The sequence below is a fragment of the Carassius gibelio genome, chromosome A9, assembly GCF_023724105.1.
Source record: "Carassius gibelio isolate Cgi1373 ecotype wild population from Czech Republic chromosome A9, carGib1.2-hapl.c, whole genome shotgun sequence".
Taxonomy (NCBI): Eukaryota; Metazoa; Chordata; class Actinopteri; order Cypriniformes; family Cyprinidae; genus Carassius; species Carassius gibelio.
In genome coordinates, this window is record NC_068379.1 from 21,378,933 (window position 1) to 21,398,688 (window position 19,756).

General features: G+C 35.9%; 1 protein-coding gene across 13 annotated transcripts in view; it reads right to left on the reverse strand.

Moving 5' to 3' along the window:
* Positions 1-18,546, reverse strand: part of LOC128019945 (peripheral plasma membrane protein CASK) — a 145,457-nt gene extending 126,911 nt beyond the window's left edge. For 3 of the 13 annotated variants that reach the window (XM_052606341.1, XM_052606338.1, XM_052606336.1), the window contains exon 1: positions 17,808-18,514. In XM_052606341.1, the coding sequence (XP_052462301.1) occupies positions 17,808-17,866 (59 nt within the window). In that variant the 5' untranslated portion in view covers positions 17,867-18,514. Of the gene's footprint in view, positions 1-17,807 lie in introns of all 13 variants that reach the window. The other 10 variants (XM_052606344.1, XM_052606340.1, XM_052606346.1 and 7 more) reach the window with 5 other exon arrangements.
* Between the last annotated feature and the right edge of the window lie 1,210 nt (positions 18,547-19,756).

A 19,756-nucleotide genomic window follows, 5' to 3' on the forward strand; every position in this document is an offset into this window, starting at 1 on the left:
TATTGGAGATATTATATGGAGATCTCAGCTGGGTTCTTTTTTGGCTAATAATGATGTGACATTCACTTCCTCAAGACATGATATCAAAGATGAATGAGAAGTTGATCGTCTAGATCTAATAATCTGAATAGCATCAACATAAAAGATGATAAGAAATACTATGTTGTTTTTTTAAATAAGGCGTAAAATGCAGCAAAAATTGTGAAAACGGGATAGGCCCCCCAAAAATGAGCCCTCAGGAACTACACAATCAATAGAAATTGAAGAGGAAGAAAAATCCCCAACCCTCAGTGAAATGGATCTTCCCTTCAAATAGGAAGAAAACCATTTTAAAACAGTCCCTCTCAGACCAACAACATGCTCTAAACGTTTAATAAGGATATCATGATCTATTAGATCAAAGGCTACATTAAGGTCGAGCATAATTAAAGCTCCTCGACTACCAAAGTCTGCAATGAGTAACAAATCATTGGAAACTCATAATGAGGCTGATTCAGTGCTATGTCCTGCACTGAAACCAGACTGAAAAGCATCTAGCATATCATTATTAGCCAAAAAAGAGCCCAGCTGAGATCTCCATATAATATCTCCAATATTTTTGAAATACAAGGCAGCTTTGAAATTGGCTCGTAATTTGTGAAAACCAAAGGGTCCAGAGAAGACTTCTTGAGAAGGGGCTGAACGGCTGCTTGCTTAAGACATGATGGAAAAATACCTGTAGAAAGTTGGACGTTTCAACTAAGCAATAATATGACTAATATCGGTAGATGAAACCAGATCAAGTTAATCAAAAGCGATGACATTAATATTCTTCAGACAGACCTAATGTTTTTAGTTTTTTTTTTTTTATATTAGAAAAATAGGCTGCTTTAGCATCCTTTACAGCTTTCTGTAAAGGGTAAATGTATTTTAATGATTACATAACCTTTACAAGTTTGCATACAAACTTCCAATATTAAAGTGTCCGTGCTGGGTATGATTTCCCTTCACCTTTTCTGTAACCAGCGAACCTAAAGACAGCCCTATGCCTGTTCATCTGCTGGTTAATAAGGCCTGAAGCAACTGACTGCAGAAGCTCAATCTTGACTGATAAATCTAAACACCATGTTTTTTCTAGGTCTCAATACAAGAGACAGAGAAAGAGAAGGAGTAAGTGATTTGAAAATGAGGAGCACACTGGCTCTCGTCTTCTCTCAATACTGTTTGTAAACAGATTGTCTCTCTATCTGCAAAGGGAGAGGAGACTGCAAATATTTGATGGAGACATGTAAATACTATAATGCTGACGAGGAAGTATGTATTCACCAATGTGATGTGGTAGTTGTTGTTGTTTTTTTATTGAGTCTTCATTTGCATAAGGTCCATGAATGAAACTGATATGCAGATGTTCAGAGGAGAGCTGATATTTGCATGAGAGGGAGCATTATCTTCAAGTTAAGCTCAGCTTTTTTTTCTGCATTTAGAAAACAAAACTGTAAAAAGAAGAAAAAATCTGTAAAAATAGGGCACAATGTACTGTATTAAAATTGAGAATTCTTTTACAGGTCTTTACCCATCTTTTGAACTTTAATCTTCATTGTGTTGTATTTTAGGGTTAAAAGAAATCTCCATAAACAATCCTGAACAATGTCCTGGCCAAAATGACCAGAACATTTTCCCTTAATTTATTTATTTATTTATTTATTTATAGCAGTGAATGCTTTATGATATGAACTGCTTTTATTGCATCTACTAAGGACAATGATTTTACTGAGGTCACGCCACTTCCTGTCATGTTCAGGATTATTAAGCTCTGGTGTCTGACCTTTCACATCCTACACACTATTGTGTTAAACAGATGGATGACGGAGGCGTCTCATTACATCCTCTACTCCATATTTATACCAAACACAGAGCTAAAGTGCTGTACAAAGTGAAAGGAAATTTTTTTTTTTTTTTTTAAAGTGGCATATTCAATCATTTTTATTATGATTATTATTATGTGCTTCTCATACATTGATTTATTTGTGGCACAATATCAAACTGACTGCCACAAATAGATTTTCCAAAAGGCTTTGAATTCGTTGAATAAACATGAGCACTGCACATTTCAAAATTGAAACCCGGTGCGGGTGTTTTCATATCACAGTATTTCTGAAGGAAACCGACTGTCTTCAGAAAATGTTGGATGTAATTTTCATTTCATTTTGCATGTAATGTCTCATAAAGCAGCGGTTGTGAGTGGAGCACTGCTTTGTGTACAGCCGTTACCAGGGAAACCTCTATTTCTCCAGCTATTAGTGCCTTCTGCTGGCAGAGAATGAATTTGCATATACATGCTGCCACAAAAAGAGTGTAAGTCTAAAAGAAACGTGCAGCCACGAGATTCAACTTCCAAAGCAATTATGAGAACAGTTAGTTCTGACAATGCAGATGACCAAGCTGATCGTTCAGGAACAACTTTGCAAGCACCACTTGAGTGGAACATATCAGAGTGGTAAACCTGCACTGTGAAATCACAACAGGCATGTGCTACTTTAGCTCTGCTTGAATGAATAGTGTGAAACAGAACACATTTGTCATCTTTCTGCCGCCAGTTATAAGCATAGAAACAAAGGATACTACACCTTCACCAAATTCCACATTTGAACTGTCAATAGCAAATAATAATACAATATTTACGGATTCAGATGCACCAGATTGATCTGTCACTCAACATTAAACAGCACAAAAACTGCATTTTTTGAATAGTCTAAATTAGTATAAATGAGTCTCATTACAAATATGCTGTATGTATTGCATTGTGATATAATAATTTACAATATGCTAATCACCTCTGTCAGCCATCAGCTTGCATTATTTTTGAGGAAAATGGCACAATCTTAGACTAATCAAGAGTTCACAATTTCTTATTAGCATTCTTCAGTCAGTTGATGGTGAGTCCTAGAGTATCTGCTCTCAGGCTGAGCTCTGATTGTGGCGATAGTAAAGCAGGAGATTATAGCCCATTTTTCCTGAAGAATCACTATTTCAGGCAGGAATAAAGTGCCCAGGAAATGAGTGTTAAATCATTTTAGTCCACTCTCCCCGTAAGAGGATCTAAAGTTATTTCAGTGGGCACTTTCACTATAAATAGATAAATACAACTAAATAAGCCATATTAACAGAGAGGGGAGAGGATAAAAGGCGACTTCAAAACAGTTTGGTTAGGGCTCTTAGAACTGTTTTAGGAAGTGTTAGCAAAGGTGTTACTTGAAATAGTGCATGTAGCATCACATGACCCCTTTAAAGATTTAAAATACTACTGTATTTAAAATTGGTCTTTTATATCAAATTGACTTCTCCATAATACACTGCTCACTGCATGATTCAGTTTGCTTGGGATAACAGCCTGTGAATCAGTCAAAACAACCCAAAAATAACATGATTGGGTAACAAAAAAAGAAAACTCAGCGTGATCAAAGCGCTCAGATGGATGTGCTACACAGACAGAAAGATATAAAAATGAAAATAGTCATTCATAAACAAAAAGCTGTAGGATTTTCCCTGAAGAGTGCAACTGGTGTCTTACTGCAGGTGCTAATGGTATTCACAATTACTGTACAATTACAGAATGTTTTGTAATATTATTTTTATACTTATATTCAAGGGAAAATACAACTCGCAGGTCACAGAGTATTCTAACAGATTCACAGAAAGACAAAACACACAATATAATGCAACTTGATGTCAATCCAAACATCCTTTATCTGACTTTCAGAGTTCAAAGAAGCAGTTCCTAACCGACTGAATATTTTAATCAGCTCTTTACCGAACTGAAGTCACATTTTTCATTGTCAGAGTAAGCTGTTTATCATCACATGGCATCAGTACTTCACAATTATCATGAAGTCTGGACAAATCTCCTTGAAAAGAGGACACAGGAGAGGAAAAAAAATGAAGAACTGCAATATAAACCTACAAACCTTTAGGTAGAGTCATCTGTTTAAGAGCAATTTCAAGAATTTCAAGCCACTGTATATGAAAGATAAACATTTGACACTTTCAGCCAGGCAATATACTTTATAACCTAAGCCTGTAGTAGTGCACATAAGTTTACATACTGCTTGCTGAATATGCAAAATGTTCAGAATTTTAACAAAATAAGAGGGATCGTGAAAATTGCGTTTAATTTTTTTTATTTAGTATTGTCTTGAATAAACCATTTCACATAACATATATACTCCACATGAAAAAAAGAATAACTAAATTTGTAAAAATCACCCTGTTTACATACCCTTACATTTCCTGGATGACCCGCAACTGTTTTTATATTTTGTGTTAGTTGTTCGCGGGTCCCTTGTTTGTCCTAAACAGTTAAACTGCCCTCTGTTCTTCTGAAAAATCTTCTAACTCCTGCACATTCTTTGGTTTTCCAGCATCTTCTGCATATCTGAACCCTTTCCAACAGTGACTGCATGATCCATTAGATCCATCTTTTCACTTTGAGGACAACTGAGAAACTCATACATAACAATTACAAAAGGTGAAAATATTTACTGATGTGCAAGAAGGCAACACTATGCATTAAAGGGTTAACCCTTTATGATATTGTAAACTTTTTTAATTGGATTATCAGGGTTAATTGTCCTAATTTTGTCTTCTGGGAAACAGAACTAAATGAAAAAAATATGATCTTTAAAACAATATAAGAAAAATGTAAACATCATCCTGTTCAAAAGTGTACATCCCTTGGCTCTTAAAGATCAGGTCATATGGTATTTTTAAGTGTCCTAATATAGGGTCCTATGAAATCAGTTAAATTTTTTACTAAATTCCATAATTTTTTTTCTCCAAATTCCGTTTTAATTTTTCTGGATTCCGATTATTATTTTTTTTTCCATTTAAATGTTTTGACTACTTTTTAATAGTTAAATTTAGCATGTCTAATGAATTAAAATCATGAAACATTTCCACGAAACATTTTCACAAAAATGAAAAAAAATTCACTCGTTTTCTCGATGCATCGATTACAAACCCTGTCGATTCATATGCATCGATCATGAAACATGATTTTTGAATCGTGAATCGCCCGATCTTGAACAGCAATCGATTCAAAATGCTAAGAAACGAATGAATCGCGATTTCTATAGCGATTCAATGCTTTCAAAATGTATACACATTAAATTACTACACGCACGAATTAATGGAGACCTTGAAGAGTGTTCGTGAATCGTGCCTCTTATCTGTCCTTCACGCGCTCCACTGTTTACCGCCTGAGACTGTCACAGAATTGCGCTCGCGCTCCATTCGTCTCTGACACAGCTGACGTGTGATCTATAGGACTCGTGGCCAGTGCCGGAGCCGTCGACAGCTGTATTTATTGCATGGACGGAGCAGAAATGTAAGTGTCTAAATCATACGCACAGATCCATTGAATGATAAATGTTTTTAAACAATGCGGATGAACCGAATATACCAAGGAAACTTTTAAAATTAACCACCGCATTAACAACGACCTTGAAATAAGAGCGCAAGATTTATCTGATAATCAGATACATGAAAGTAGCGTTTGTTTCATTAGCAAACAGACATCTGGCGCATTTTCTCTCAGAATCATTCGGTGATGGAGAGGAAAAGTTAAATAGAGATGAAGATGTTTTCACACTGAAAGAAAAGCGATTTCGCTCTCATAGACGTGCCAGGCTATATCTACAGCTAAACTGAATAAAAGCAGAATGAACTGATTAAACTAAAAAAAAAAACCCACAAACAATTTATGAATGATGCAGTGCTAATTGACATTTATTACAGTACAGAAACTATAAAGTATATTTTCTACCTTATTCTGTGCAGAAAATTTAAATAATTGCTAATTAAATGTAGCCTAGTATATGAAACAATCATAAAATTGCCATTAGGAAAAAAATATCGATTACAAATGATTGATTATTGTCCAGCAGTGTATTTGATTTATTACAGTTAATTAAAAGTAATTTAAAAAGAAGATAATTCCTTGTAAAAAATAATAATAATAAAAATTATTCTTTTTTTTTAAACTTGGCTTACATAAATTTTTACGTATGCCATGTTGCATCATTAAACTAGCATTTAACAATGGACAAAAGTTTTTTTTTTTTTCTAACCTATGGTTCTCTAACCATAAATGCTACTAATAATAATTTGCCCCCTGACTAAGCATTTAAAGAATTTAGTAGAAGCATTTAAATAATCCCGTGAATGCACTTAAAGAATGCAGAATCGGATCGTTATAATCGAATCGAATCTAATTTAATTGTGAATCGAATCGAATCGGTCTAAATTTGCAAAAATCGTTCTTGAATCGAATCGAAAACCTATGAATCGTAATCGTATTGAATCGCTGCCTTGCCAAAGATTCACAGCCCTAGTTTAAGCCCAATTCATACTTCTGCATCAAAACTATGCCATTGATACGCCATAGGCTATGTGTAGTACGGCGTAGCCTGACGTGCACCTCTCCAAAAATGTAACAGCACCCCAATTCTACAAGGACTGCAAACGCTGTGATTTGTCTACTAGAACCCCTCCTGTGTACTGCACATCGATGCGGACAATGATGCAAAAGTATAAGGCTATGGCGTAGGTTTGATGCAGAAGTATAAATCAATCTTTAGGGCCCTATCAAATTTTTTTTTTTTCTCACCACATTTTTTATTTTTACCAAATTCAGTGTTTTAGCATGTCTAATTATTTGAATGCATAAAACATTTCTTAACTCTTTCCACACCATTGACGAGTTATCTTGTCATTTAGAAGACATTAATAAATGATAATCACAATAAACATGCAAATAAACACAATAAACTGTCAAGTCTGCACACCCTGCTAAATCTTCTGTCCTTTATGATTCCCCCAATTGAACACTATATGAATTAAACATCACATGAACAACCTAGCATTTTTAACTTTCTCACGCAAAAGTGTGGGGTATGTATATATTTGATTCACATCATACTGGTTTAATATTGAACACTACATTGTGACATTGCTAACTTCCTCTTAGCTGTGGCTGGCCAAAGGGCACAGCATTAATGTGCTTCCTCTTATCATTGTTCAGAGAGAAGTTGTAACTCTAATAATATGATTCATACGTATGCAGGACAAAGACCAAAACACTTTCAGTTTCCTTGTAATGTGTGAACATCAAGTGTTACCCTCTTAAAGAACAATTCCCATTATAGATGCCCTGCAGTTGACATGTTTCACATTAATGTTCAAAGCAAGCACCACTTCAGGTCAGGGACTACTGTATTCACTTTGCCTCTGACTCACTGCACTAAAATAGGGCTGAGTGGTTACCTAGGAAATATAGTTCAATTTAAGCCAGCCATTTTTGAGCTGCCAGCCCAGCTGCTGTGTATCTTGGCAAAGCAGCAGGAAATGACTTCAGTTCAAAAGGCCCACCATGAAAGAGGGAAAGGGAAAAAAGGAAAAGATGTTTATAAAAGCTGAAAATGGTAGTGTCTGCCTCAGCAAATCCAGTGGTTTAATTTGGCCTGTCTATGTAGAGTCAATAAGGTAAGTGTCGTGTGTATCATCCAGATTGAGATAAGGGCTGGTGTCCATCAGAGAGCAGCTTCAGGAGCAGTAGACACAGCAGTGATTGACGGGGAAGAATGTGTCTAAAGCAGACTCTAATCAAGAGAGAGACTATGGGCCTCAAAGATGAGCTAGAAATATCCTGTTTAGTAATATAATAGGAATGGCTTTGTCTTTTCAGTTGGAGATGATATAATCAAATAGAAATGTATATCAAGAATATCAAAGCCAAGTCACAACATTGATCATGAGGTTTTCTAAGGCCAATTAAGCAATGCAACAGAAAAAAATAAACATGAGCACAGGCACACAATTACAAAGACATGCACAGAGAGATGTTTTAATGATTGGTTACTCTGAAAATACCTTGTATAATACACTATATCTAAGAACTAAAGTTGGACATTGTACAAAAACTATTTGAATATTTGAGCTCGTAAAAAACAAATATTCAAATGTTCTTTCATTTAAATTACGTTTAACGAGAAATATGTTATTTTTTAATAATCAAATTTGTGTCACCATTTCTGAAGAAGTTAATGATTAGACATTATACACAACAATGTGTTATATCTTAAAGTTTTCTTTTAGTTGAAAATGTGTCAAATCTACTACGCTCGGTTTCTTTTCATTTATTTTGAACAGACAGTAGTACAAATTTTAACAAAATTCCAGCTACATGTGAAAAAACTAAATATTATTACATTGTAGGGATGGATCAAGATTTTCAAATATTCGATTAGTCGATTTAATTACAGAATATCGATTAGGCTATGCGATTATTTTTTTAAGGATGTGAACCATGCACAAGTGCATCTGACCCCCAAAACCCGGTTTGGTTGACTCGTGCTCGGACCCGTTTGGTTGGAAGAGGTGAGCCAGAGCGCAGTTCAGTTTAATTAGGGTGCGGTACGCTTGCAGTGTGAGTGCTAACCGCGCCGGAGCAGGGAAATATTGATACGTGCAGCATGATTACATGAACACTTCTGAGCGGCAAATGCAATCTATAAATCAATATGTTGTGAGAGGGTCTTCTGTGTCACCGCATTCCAACCGACACAAAATAATGAACCACAAAGTTAACAAAACGATGCACTTCACTGTGCTGAGCGAGAAACTTCCTGTTTCCCGCGTATTAAGTCGTGAATATGAGCTAGCTGCATTAAAAATTTTTGTTATTTGTTGAAAGAATAAAATGTAATATTCCACCGGTGGATACCCATAAACATTTGCCACCCATATATAAAAAAAAATTGACTTTTATGAAAATTTTTCTGAAGTAAATAACGATATCTGACTGTTCACAAGCTTTTAATTATGGTATAAATTAGTGCTGCAACAACGCATCGACGTCATCGATTACGACGACTACAAAAATACGTCGACATGCGTGAAATGCGTCGAAGCGTCACACTGTTTGTTTACATCTCGCGTAATGGCATACTGGGAATGGAGAAAGTTGCATTCTATCACAAAAACAGAGACCACGGTTATCAAAAGTATGGGAATACTTTAAAAAGAGGACAAATAAAATGGCCCTTTGTTCCCTTTGCAAAACCGATATGGTGGACCACGGCAGCACAACTGCGATGCGCGAGCACAGAGGAAAACATCTTGGCGCTCTCCGGTGTTACGGTTTAACTGGTTACCGTGTGATCTGGTAACCAACTTCCTGGTTCAGGTCTGATATTCTTTCGCTTGCGGCATTCTGAACAGTTGAGATGTTTTTAACTCGATGCGGTGCCGACACACCTTGAAAAAACGAGTGCGTCTCATCCGCGTGCGCGTCGCAACCGCGTCGCTTCCATTATGAGCGCACTTATTGCGCGACTACATTGGAAATAACGGACTTGAGCGCGCAAAAGACGTGATATGAACGGCCCCTTAAAAGACAGCGCGCCGTGAGACAACAGTCACAAACCACCGAGCTACCCCGAATCAGCTCTAGATCTCTGGAAACCATGCTAAACCATAGCAGAACTCTGACTACATTTTATGGTTTGTAATGCTAAAGAACATTTCATGACGTCTCAGACAACTGTAAATTTATGGCTACTGTCGTTTAATTATAAACGCTATAATAAACTCATATTTACCATAGTAAAATAATTTTCTTTGCCTCTTTATTATTTTATACTGTAAAAACTTCAACCACATTGGTTGAAAATGAATAAAGGTTGAAATATTATATTAGAAGTTGTACTTATATTTTTTTTGTAAAGTTATCCAAATGATTCATTAGTTAATTAAAAAAAGAACATTAGATTAATTATTTATTGTAATAAAAATAATCGTTAGATTAGTTGACAGAAAAAATAATCGTTAGTTGCAGCTCTAGTATAAATGCTTGGAAATAATATGTAATGATTTAATTGCAATAAGTGATTTACTTTTTATTATAACACAACATCTCCGCCTTTTTAAGATAAAATACAAACAATAAATGTTTTTTACACTCTTTAATCTGTAGTGAGATATTCGCCTCATTTCAAGCGGCATGTAAATCAATTATATTTTCCTGTTTAATATTTGCAGCACAAAATAAAAACTAATAAATATTATATTTGGGTACAGAACAATTTAATACAAAGGAGTGTCTCATGAAATAAATCAATTTGAGTTTAAAAATCGTCAGTAAGCCGTTTTTGTGTTAAATGTGAAGAATGACAGGTACCACATACTTTTTTTTAAATAAATTTTTTGGCGGAGTATATACAGGTGTAATATATTTTACTTTATGCAATGTAACATGGCGGAGTATATACAGGTGTAATATATTTTACTTTATGCAATGTAACATGATTTTATTATCGTAATAATGACTTTATTCCTAAAATATTATGATGCTAATCTTATTTTATTTTTAATTTTTTTTGGAGAAGGATAAACTGATCAAAAATTCTCAACTCCCTGTCTTGCACTGGCAGCTTTGTAGGCTATTTAAAAAGCAATTAAATTAATAAAGAATCGAAACGAAATATGACCACTTTGCCATTAAAAACCAAAACTAAACTATATGTCTACATCTGTAATCGTGGTCTTGTTTGGTGAGGACTATAAAGCAGAAATCACAGACACAACCAAATTAAATCAGTATTGACAGGACACGTGCCCACCCATCCACATCAACCCCATGGACTGGTGGAAAACCAACGACCACAAATACCGCCGACTGGCAAAATCAGCAAATGATTACTTGTGTGTGCCTGCGACGTCTGAGCCATCAGAATGGGTGTTCTTTGCGGCCGGACTAATTGTGAACAGATTGTGCTCCCGTCTTCTTCCCAAACATGTGGACATGCTCATTTTAAAAAAAAATCTAAATATGAAATAGGTTTTTGTTATAAATACAGACGTTAAAATTAATGTTCACATAAGTGCCATCATTCAGGCTGTTCACAATATGTTTTTGCGCGTAGGCCTACTGTGTTTAAAGAATGATATTCTGTTTTAGCGCGTAATGTGTTTTAAGCCTAATATTCATGACTGGATTAATCTGTTCTAATCTCAATTAATCTGTAAACTTTTTTTTTTAATTAAATTAATGTTCATGGTCTTTTTTTAGAAAAGAAATGTCCTAGGCTCCTACAGCCTTGTGAGCAGTTGATAATCGACAGACTGTTATGTTAAAAAGTGCTGTCATTCGGTTATGTTATATAAATATGTTTCAGCAATCACACAACCATAAATTGGCTTGGGTTGGGATAAACTATTCTCTAATGAATTAAACTGTTTGTTATCATACAGACTGAAAGCCTGAACAGTCTCTCTCCCTCTCTCTCTTTTTATGGGTGTGTGTTTATGCATGCATGGGAGGGGTGCGATTTTCGAATACTAATCGAATAATACCCAGCGATTATCGGTTTTTACTTTTGCTTAAAATGCACATCCCTTTTACATTGTTAACCCCTTTGCGTGCAAACATCGCTGACGGCCCCAGTTTATTATTGTTTCACTTTCACAGCACATTAAACATCACTGTCTTACTTCATCTGGACAAACTGTGCATCAATGGAAAGTTTAAAGACTCAAGCTTCGATATTTGACCAATATTTTGATAAAACATTGTTGCAGTGACAGATATTTAGTGATTTATGTCAGGAGTGCAAAATAATAAATCCGTATTATGCCACATTTTGAATAGAAATTCACAACTCACTCATATTCAGTCACGTCAAGAGCGGTTTATTTGTGTTCACATAGACTCACTGAACAGCGTCAATAAGGATTTACAGACCAAAGATGCATATCTGCGGAGATATATGGATATATTTACTGATGTTTACTTCATATTTCTTCAGACAGAATCGTCATTTCTATTCATTTTCCACGGATTTACGCGATCAGATGATAAACAGCCTCTCCCAGCGATCTCTGTGTGCGTGCAGTAGTCACAGCTCGTGCGGTGTGTGACTCAGACTCTGATTGGGTCTTTCAAACGTCAATCTTAGAGTTTCATATCTGGACACCGCCCCATCGTGTCACATGCTTCCTGCACACTTCCTGGTAGTTATCTGGCCAAAACAACACTGAAACACATCTGTACACACAAAATATCCGAATAATAAACCCGCGATTACGATAGTAAAGCTTGGTATGAGAATTTCTTGAGATCTGGGGCGTTTTTATAAAAAAAATCGAAAATGTACATCGGAAATGCTAACTTGTGCAGCGATGAAAAAGGCTACAAATAACATATTTTTACAACAGTAAACGACCAAATTCCACCCCTGATCGCTAAAGGAAGTTATTATAAACACTCGATCGGGGTTTAAAGTGAGTTTTGAGTAAAAGTGTACTAATAATTTCATAAATTGTCTGATGTAGCTTGATGCTAACGTTAGCACCAATGCTACTAATAGCAGGTGCTTTTCTTCTTCATAATGCATTTTTGTCTCAATAATTCACGTAAGGTCGTAAGAAAATGTTTTGTTGTATTTTTATAGTAAGACTTTTGATAAATAAGGGCTAAATGCAAAGAGAGACTGAAGTGAGATCGCCGCTTTGTTGCTTTGTAAAGCCTGAAAAACCACAATCAAGGCTAATAAAGGTGGAATAAAAACAAAAGAATAATGATAAAAGAATAATGCGGATAATGTGTCATACTTGGCGGAGGTGTGAAAGAACCGTTTGGTGAGAACAATACAATCATGATTCGGGCAGTTTTCAACAGTGAAACATACACAAAGAGCACAGGAAAGTTTACATGTGAGATCTTACAGAGATGACAAGGGCCATAAATCAATCTGATTAGCCTTCTCTAAAAACACACATGACATGGCCTTAGAAAATATTTCATAAAATTCACAGTTTTACAGATTCGATTATGAAATTTTTTATGAAGTCTTGGAAGACTTGTGGCCTTAGCTACACTGTGTTTTCAAACTCATTTCCTACATCAACATTTTTTTAAATACATTTAAAACATATGTTTTTAATATTTTTATTTTTGTTTTTATGTTTGAGCTTATATATCTCTATTATCATAACAGTCTGAGTGATTCTGATTCCTGAACAGTAAACTTTAAAGTGTCAGCTTTGTGAACAAAGGTTGATTATGTATCTAGTCAGAAGGAATCATGAGCAGAAACCTTTTTATTTTGGGTATGTAATTTCGGTCTCCATGCCAAAAAAGGGGGGTTACTAGTAAGGGGTTAAATATATAGAATCTTCAGTACATATATACTTAGAAATAAATTCCAGCTACTCCTCATTCTAGGCCGCCATCTGTTTCTCAGTTCCAACTTTGCAAGAACAGTCTGGCTCTTCTGACTCACAGCCTGTAAATTACGTTTTTTGGATTTAAAGAATTTGCAATTCAAACTTCATCACTCAAGTTGTGAGCGGTATAGAGTAGCTCATATTGTTTGTGGTTTCTCCAGACATGGTTTTATGTTTATGTGGCACTATACGCAACGCATCACGTAAAAAGCTTGTATAAATCATATAATCAGTCATTACAGTGCCCTCCACTATTACTGGCACCCTCGATAAATTTGAGAAAAGGCAGCCGTGAAAATAAATCTGCATTGTTTATCCTTTTGATCTTTCATTAAATAAATCTAAAAATTCTAAACTTTCATTAAAGTAAAAAATAATTAAGTGGAGGGAAAATCTCATTGTGAAATAAATGTTTTCTCTAGTTTATGTTGGCCACGATTATTGGCACCCAATTATAGCAAAATCCTTTTTCCAAGATAACAGCTCTGAGTTTTCTCTTATAATACTTTAAGAGTTTGGAGAACACCTGATAACAAATCAGAGACCATTTCTTCATGCAAAATATGACGTCCAGGATCTCCCGCAGTAAAGTAGGCCCACAACATTAAAGATCCAGTAGTATATTTAACCCTGTACATGGGGTACTTTTTATCTGTGTTTGTACTAAACCCATCTGTTGGGTTTGCTGCTGAAAAGCTATTTTTGTTTTGTTTTGTCTGGCTTCTGTGGTCAGACATGACAGAGAGTGAAACTCTGAAGTGCTCAGTCAGTGTTTTGCAAGTGAAAATATATGTGCTAAACTTATACTTCAAATCACACACTGGTGAGAAAAAAAATCTTAGAATTTATTAGCCATTGGCTAATAATTGACATCATTTAGTCATCCAGAGTGAATATTTAGTCACATATTAAAAACTTGCTTTCAAATTCACTCTAATGTTCATCTTCACCGCGCGCAGCTCAAAACAGAAATGCAGAACATTAATAACTATCGATATGCTAATGTTACAATGAGAGCAATACTGTAAAAAACTACTTGTGAATTATTAGGGTTTCGCTGTCTTTAGTGTTTTAATCAAAACATAAAACATTATTAACTCCATTTGTATTTGCAAGGCGTTTGTTACACATTTTCCCTCTGTGTTAACATCAGTAATTATGGCTGTCGAACGTCTGACTTGACTCAATTAATTTTGTCCCACCCTCAAACATATGATTTGATTATCAGTCTAATATCGGCAAGATTTGAAAATTACGATTCGACTATGAAAATCCTTAGTCATGGACACCCCTTGTCAGTATCTACCTTTTATGGAAGAAAGTCACTAATAGTTGCTAAATATATTGCTAAAGTCGAGCTTGTGTGTGAGATGCAGGAGCTGATGGCAAGGGTGGTGGATATTTGTGGCGGTCAATGTTGTGGCAGGCCGCCACAAATAAATGAATGTATGGGAAACACTGTAATATTTTGTACAACCTGAGGGACAATGCTTTCACTAAAATAATAACCTGTTGGCCCTTTCCACCACAGCACAGACTGCCAAAATTCAACTCATAACAACACAAAGCTGAAGGAAGTCACAACACTGTCAAACTTAATTACATTTCCAACCTTTCGCTCAAAGATGCTCAAACAAGGTGGTTTGGTGATCTTACCCTCTCATCTGGGTCAGTGTGTCAGTGAGACTTGAATCAAAGGCAGTGACACACACTCTTAATGACCTCATTACCACACTCCCACGCTCATAAAAAAAAAAAAAAAACTATAAAAGAGAACATGGTTAGCATGCTGTCAATGTACGTTAACACATTTGTGGGGTTGAGGTGAAGTGTAGGGGGAGCTTGCCTTTTGTTACAACAATCTTTTTTCTTGCAGGTGAGGAGAAATGAAGGTCAGTCACTGCTGGTTTATCGTGCTTTTACAACAGGATCCAAAATTCTGTGGGTTTTATGAAGGTAGGTTTAATTTGAGCTCTGTGGGGACTAACCTTCAGGAAACCATGACAGAGTTATATAGCTATAGCTGTCAGTGGGCAAAACAAAGCTGTATGAACATGTTTTTTGAGGATGAATATGTTATATCAAATACCTGGATTTGTGGGGGGGGGGAAAACCAGGGCACAATCACACAAGAGTCTTTAAACACTTGAATTTTGTTTTGCTAGGCTGCACTGCCAGGTCTAACAGAGCTAAATCTGCTGTGCAGCACATTGTAGTCTGAAACTCTTGTTCAGGCTGCTTGATGACGGTTTCATGCATCAGCAATTCTCAATCAGACTGCTAGGATGCTATGGCACCATTCTGAGACTACTAAAGCACTAGTGACTGTTTAAAACAACACACTCACTCTACACTTAAAGCCCACCAATTGGAGTAATACTACTGTAGATGACCAGTAACAATATATATAGAGCCAAATTCAGCCACTAAATCCAGCCCTGCAGTTTGGCATACTACTAGTGCCCATGTCTAATAATTTGCAAAGCCATCTGCCATGGCTGTAAGAAACTCAAACAATGAATAGATTTCCAGTTTTTATTCTCCATAACATCTGTCCTGAACACGAGAACAAAAAAAACGAACATAAATTTGTCAGTTCTGCTTTGAATAACACAATATAAATGGCAGCCAGGAGGGTAGCAGCTTTCAGTGTTTTACAAACACACCGAGAGGCCAGACAAAATATAACAGTGAAATATGGCACTGCAGACTGGCTTGGTCATCTATCTTGACCCTTTGTCCTGTGCTACATTAGCAATCTGTGCCATTTATAATAACAGACATAAATACAGCACGCTCACACACACACACACATATCTTTTATTGAGCTCACAGAACTTGGCCTGAGGAGAAAAGCAGTGTCAGTGGGAGTGTATTTGCTTAATGGACAGCATCCTCTTTACCTCCAAACACCAGCATGATGCCTTAAGTTGGCCACAAAACAAGAAAACAGATCACAGACAGCAACAAGCCACAGAGACAGACAAAAAGGATTTCAATTTTGTGTTTGTGTCGTGTTGTGTGTGTGCATCACTTTGAAATTAAATGAACCAGTCTATGGCAGAACAAAATATAGGCCCTGTAAACAAAACTTACAGTACTACAGGTCAAAACTGTTCACTATTTATAAAAAAAAATTGCATTGACATACTTTGATTAGCTGAATATTTCACACCCAAATTTATATAATATGTATAATATGCCCTAAACATAGATAAGTAAAATCCACCACAAGTGTGTATGCTAACTATATGTTGTTTTTGATTATAAGACAGCTACATGTACCAAAACGCTTCTAATTGAGAACTCTAATGAGTACCATGTTGGGAGCTCTAATTACATGGAATTTGAAATATACATTCACCATTGTCTTAACATTGAAATTCAAGCAAACATAGTTGGAGCAAAACCTGTTTGTATAACACAAAGATTGTCTCAAAACAACAATAGTCCCATGAGTAAAACTACAACCTGAAAATAGTAAGATAACTAACTCTGTTTCAGTTTAATATGAAAGGCTCCATGCCTGCTGATACATGTGAGGGCTGTACCCTTCACCACAGCAAAAAGTCACCAAACTCGTAACGTGGCTTAACAAAGCATTCAATCAGAAACAACTTTAATCTCTATGGTGTTACATCTCTATAGCTTTATTCCTAAAAGGTTCCATTCGTATTACTTTAAGCCTGACTACAATTGTACTACTCTTGCAATGATGTGGTTGAACTACATATCACTATAAAACATCTTTTATTAAGAATGAGAACGTCACTAGCAACAAGTTTATGAATAATATTTATTATTTTGTGGTACAATAATGAGGTATAGTAATAAGATTGGTTTTTGCATATAATTTTATGACACTTAAAAACAATCTGCATCATATCTGTAATATAAGAAAAATATTGGTCCATCTCTAATGAATGTAGGAACAAATATCACCTCATTCGGTGAAACATCCATTTAGGGCCATTATGGTAATATATTGAAATCAAACAACTAATTATAATAACCAGAACTCAAAGGGCATCCAACAACGACAACTCAATGTTAAAGACATGCAGTGGCCATTAACAATAACCAATAACATAATCACAAACGGGCATGACTGCTAGCACAAACCTAATCATATTTATTGATAATACCTCGATAATACCTTGATAATGACACAGTTTATTCATCCCAATCCTTTGCGGATATCAGCGCTAACAGCAATTAATGTGTCTATGCAAAAATGCCCCAGTCTTGTACACTAGTTGTGAATGGCATCTACCTGCATGAATTCTCAAAGTACAGACTTCTCTCATCTCTTACACGCCACTCCCATATCTCCTGCTTCAGACAACATGCAGTTTTTGAAGTTACGAATGAATGGAGCTGTCATGTGTTCGACAGCAGCACTGGCACTGCACCATGACATCCTAAAATGCAGTGACAACTATGACGCTCATCTGACACTGGACACAACATGCAAAAGACGCAGCTCGAGTTACAGACGGGCATTTACCCGTGTGTCATAATAAAAGTGATCAAACCGTGACACTTACTTGCCAATGACCTCGCACAGCTCGTAAACATCTTCAAAGAGCACGTCGTCGTCGGCCATGGTCCAACAAGACCGGGGAATTTACACTCCCCTCCAAACAAAATCCGTCCAAACGGTAAATATCAGAGGATTTACAGTGTAACGTAGATTAGAGTACCTGGAATGTGCGGCGAAAAGAAACGCTGACAACCGAAGTTATCGCTCTCCAAATTCCGATAAACAAATAATTATTGATTTCCTTTCGGTTTTAAGGGGAAGAAAATATCCGTTGGTGGTTCAGTTGAAGCGGGTGGACAGGAGTGAGCGCTCGGTCCGTTTGACTCACTCTGCCCCACCTTCTCTTCCCTCTCTCCCGGCCCCCTTAATCCCGCCACTCGATGCTAGGGTAATTCAAACGTTAAAAACAACTCCAAAATAATCGCTGTTGAAGTCACGGAAACAAGTAGGTTAAGTCTTCTAAACGCTAAACTAACTAACTAACTATTTCTATCGAGTCCAAAAAATAACTACACACAGTTTCTGGGATTTAAAAAACACGTAGGATGCTATTAAAGTGCGCAGTTCAGTTGATTCTACTCATTCTTCCCACGCGCAGGGCTTCACTGAAACGCGCGAGGCTTTTCCCTTTGCTCGTTCACGCTGGCTGCCGTTGCTCCAGTCCCCCCTGACTCCAGCGCTGCTGCTCCCAGCTTCCAGAAAAACCAGACTCCTCCCACTCAAGGTTATGAAACTGGATTGCCTTAACGCCATAATGGCTCCGACAGGACTTTTGTATTCCTGCATAACCCAGCACTACTGTTTGAACCAAAATGACGACTAGGCTTCTTAGACTGTAAGCCAAACTGACAGTTTCTTAATGGTGCTAAATGCGAAGCGTTAATCAAATTAAACAGCTTTTTGAAACCTTTAATTTACTAGTCTGACTATACGTCAATATAGTAATGTAGCCTACACTATATTCATGTAATAATAAAAATATACGAAAAAGTGATTAAAAGAGATGTTATTTTTATCTAAAAATTTAATTCGAATTCAAAATGCTTTATTGCCATGATTGTTGTACGTGCAATATTACTAAAGCCTTAAGCATGGTATGCATAAAAATCACTCAAAGGAATAATAATAATAATAGTAGTAGTAGTAATAATAGGCTAATAATAATAATTAGATGGCCTATAAATTAGAAATCTCATTGCAACCATATCATCCAAATCTGATCCTTCATTTATTTACTTTCTTACTTACTATGTATACTAAATTGTCATTTTGTATTTTTTTTTATAATTGCTTAATTAGATACAAATAAAATAATCAAATAAAATGAATGGTTGTAATACCACTAATGGTTGTAATGGGAGGTAAATATCACAAATATACATTTTATTGAGATAGCAAGGTGCATTTGTAGTCCAATATAAGAAAGCTGACTTAAGGTTTGCAATGAAAGTAAATTTAAATGGGATTTGTCTACACCTTATACATTAGTGCCTTTGAATTACTGCATTGATTTCTGTAGCTGATGATTGGTGGGATGCACTTGAGCTAATTGGATTTTGTAAATTGAATCCATTCATTCAGTCTAGAATTCATTCAGTCACTTCTCAATGTCCATTTATAGTCTGAGTCTTTAAAAATATTTAAAGGCATGAAGGCAGCTGACTCAGATAAAAGATAAATCTACTAATTCACACACAGACATACACACATACACACACAAACAATGATCACATGACTGCATGTATTTTTCTGTCTTAAATGCTAAAATGTATCAGCTTATTTTGCCATCACTGAATTTGGTTAAATGTCAAACTGTTACTTTTTACTAAGGACACTGTGTTAGAAATTATTATACATCAATTTGACAACTGAAAGGCAGCTGCTTTTTAATGCACATTTCAGACATTGTGCGCGTGATGGACAGAGGATATTTGGTATCCTCGGGGGATATTC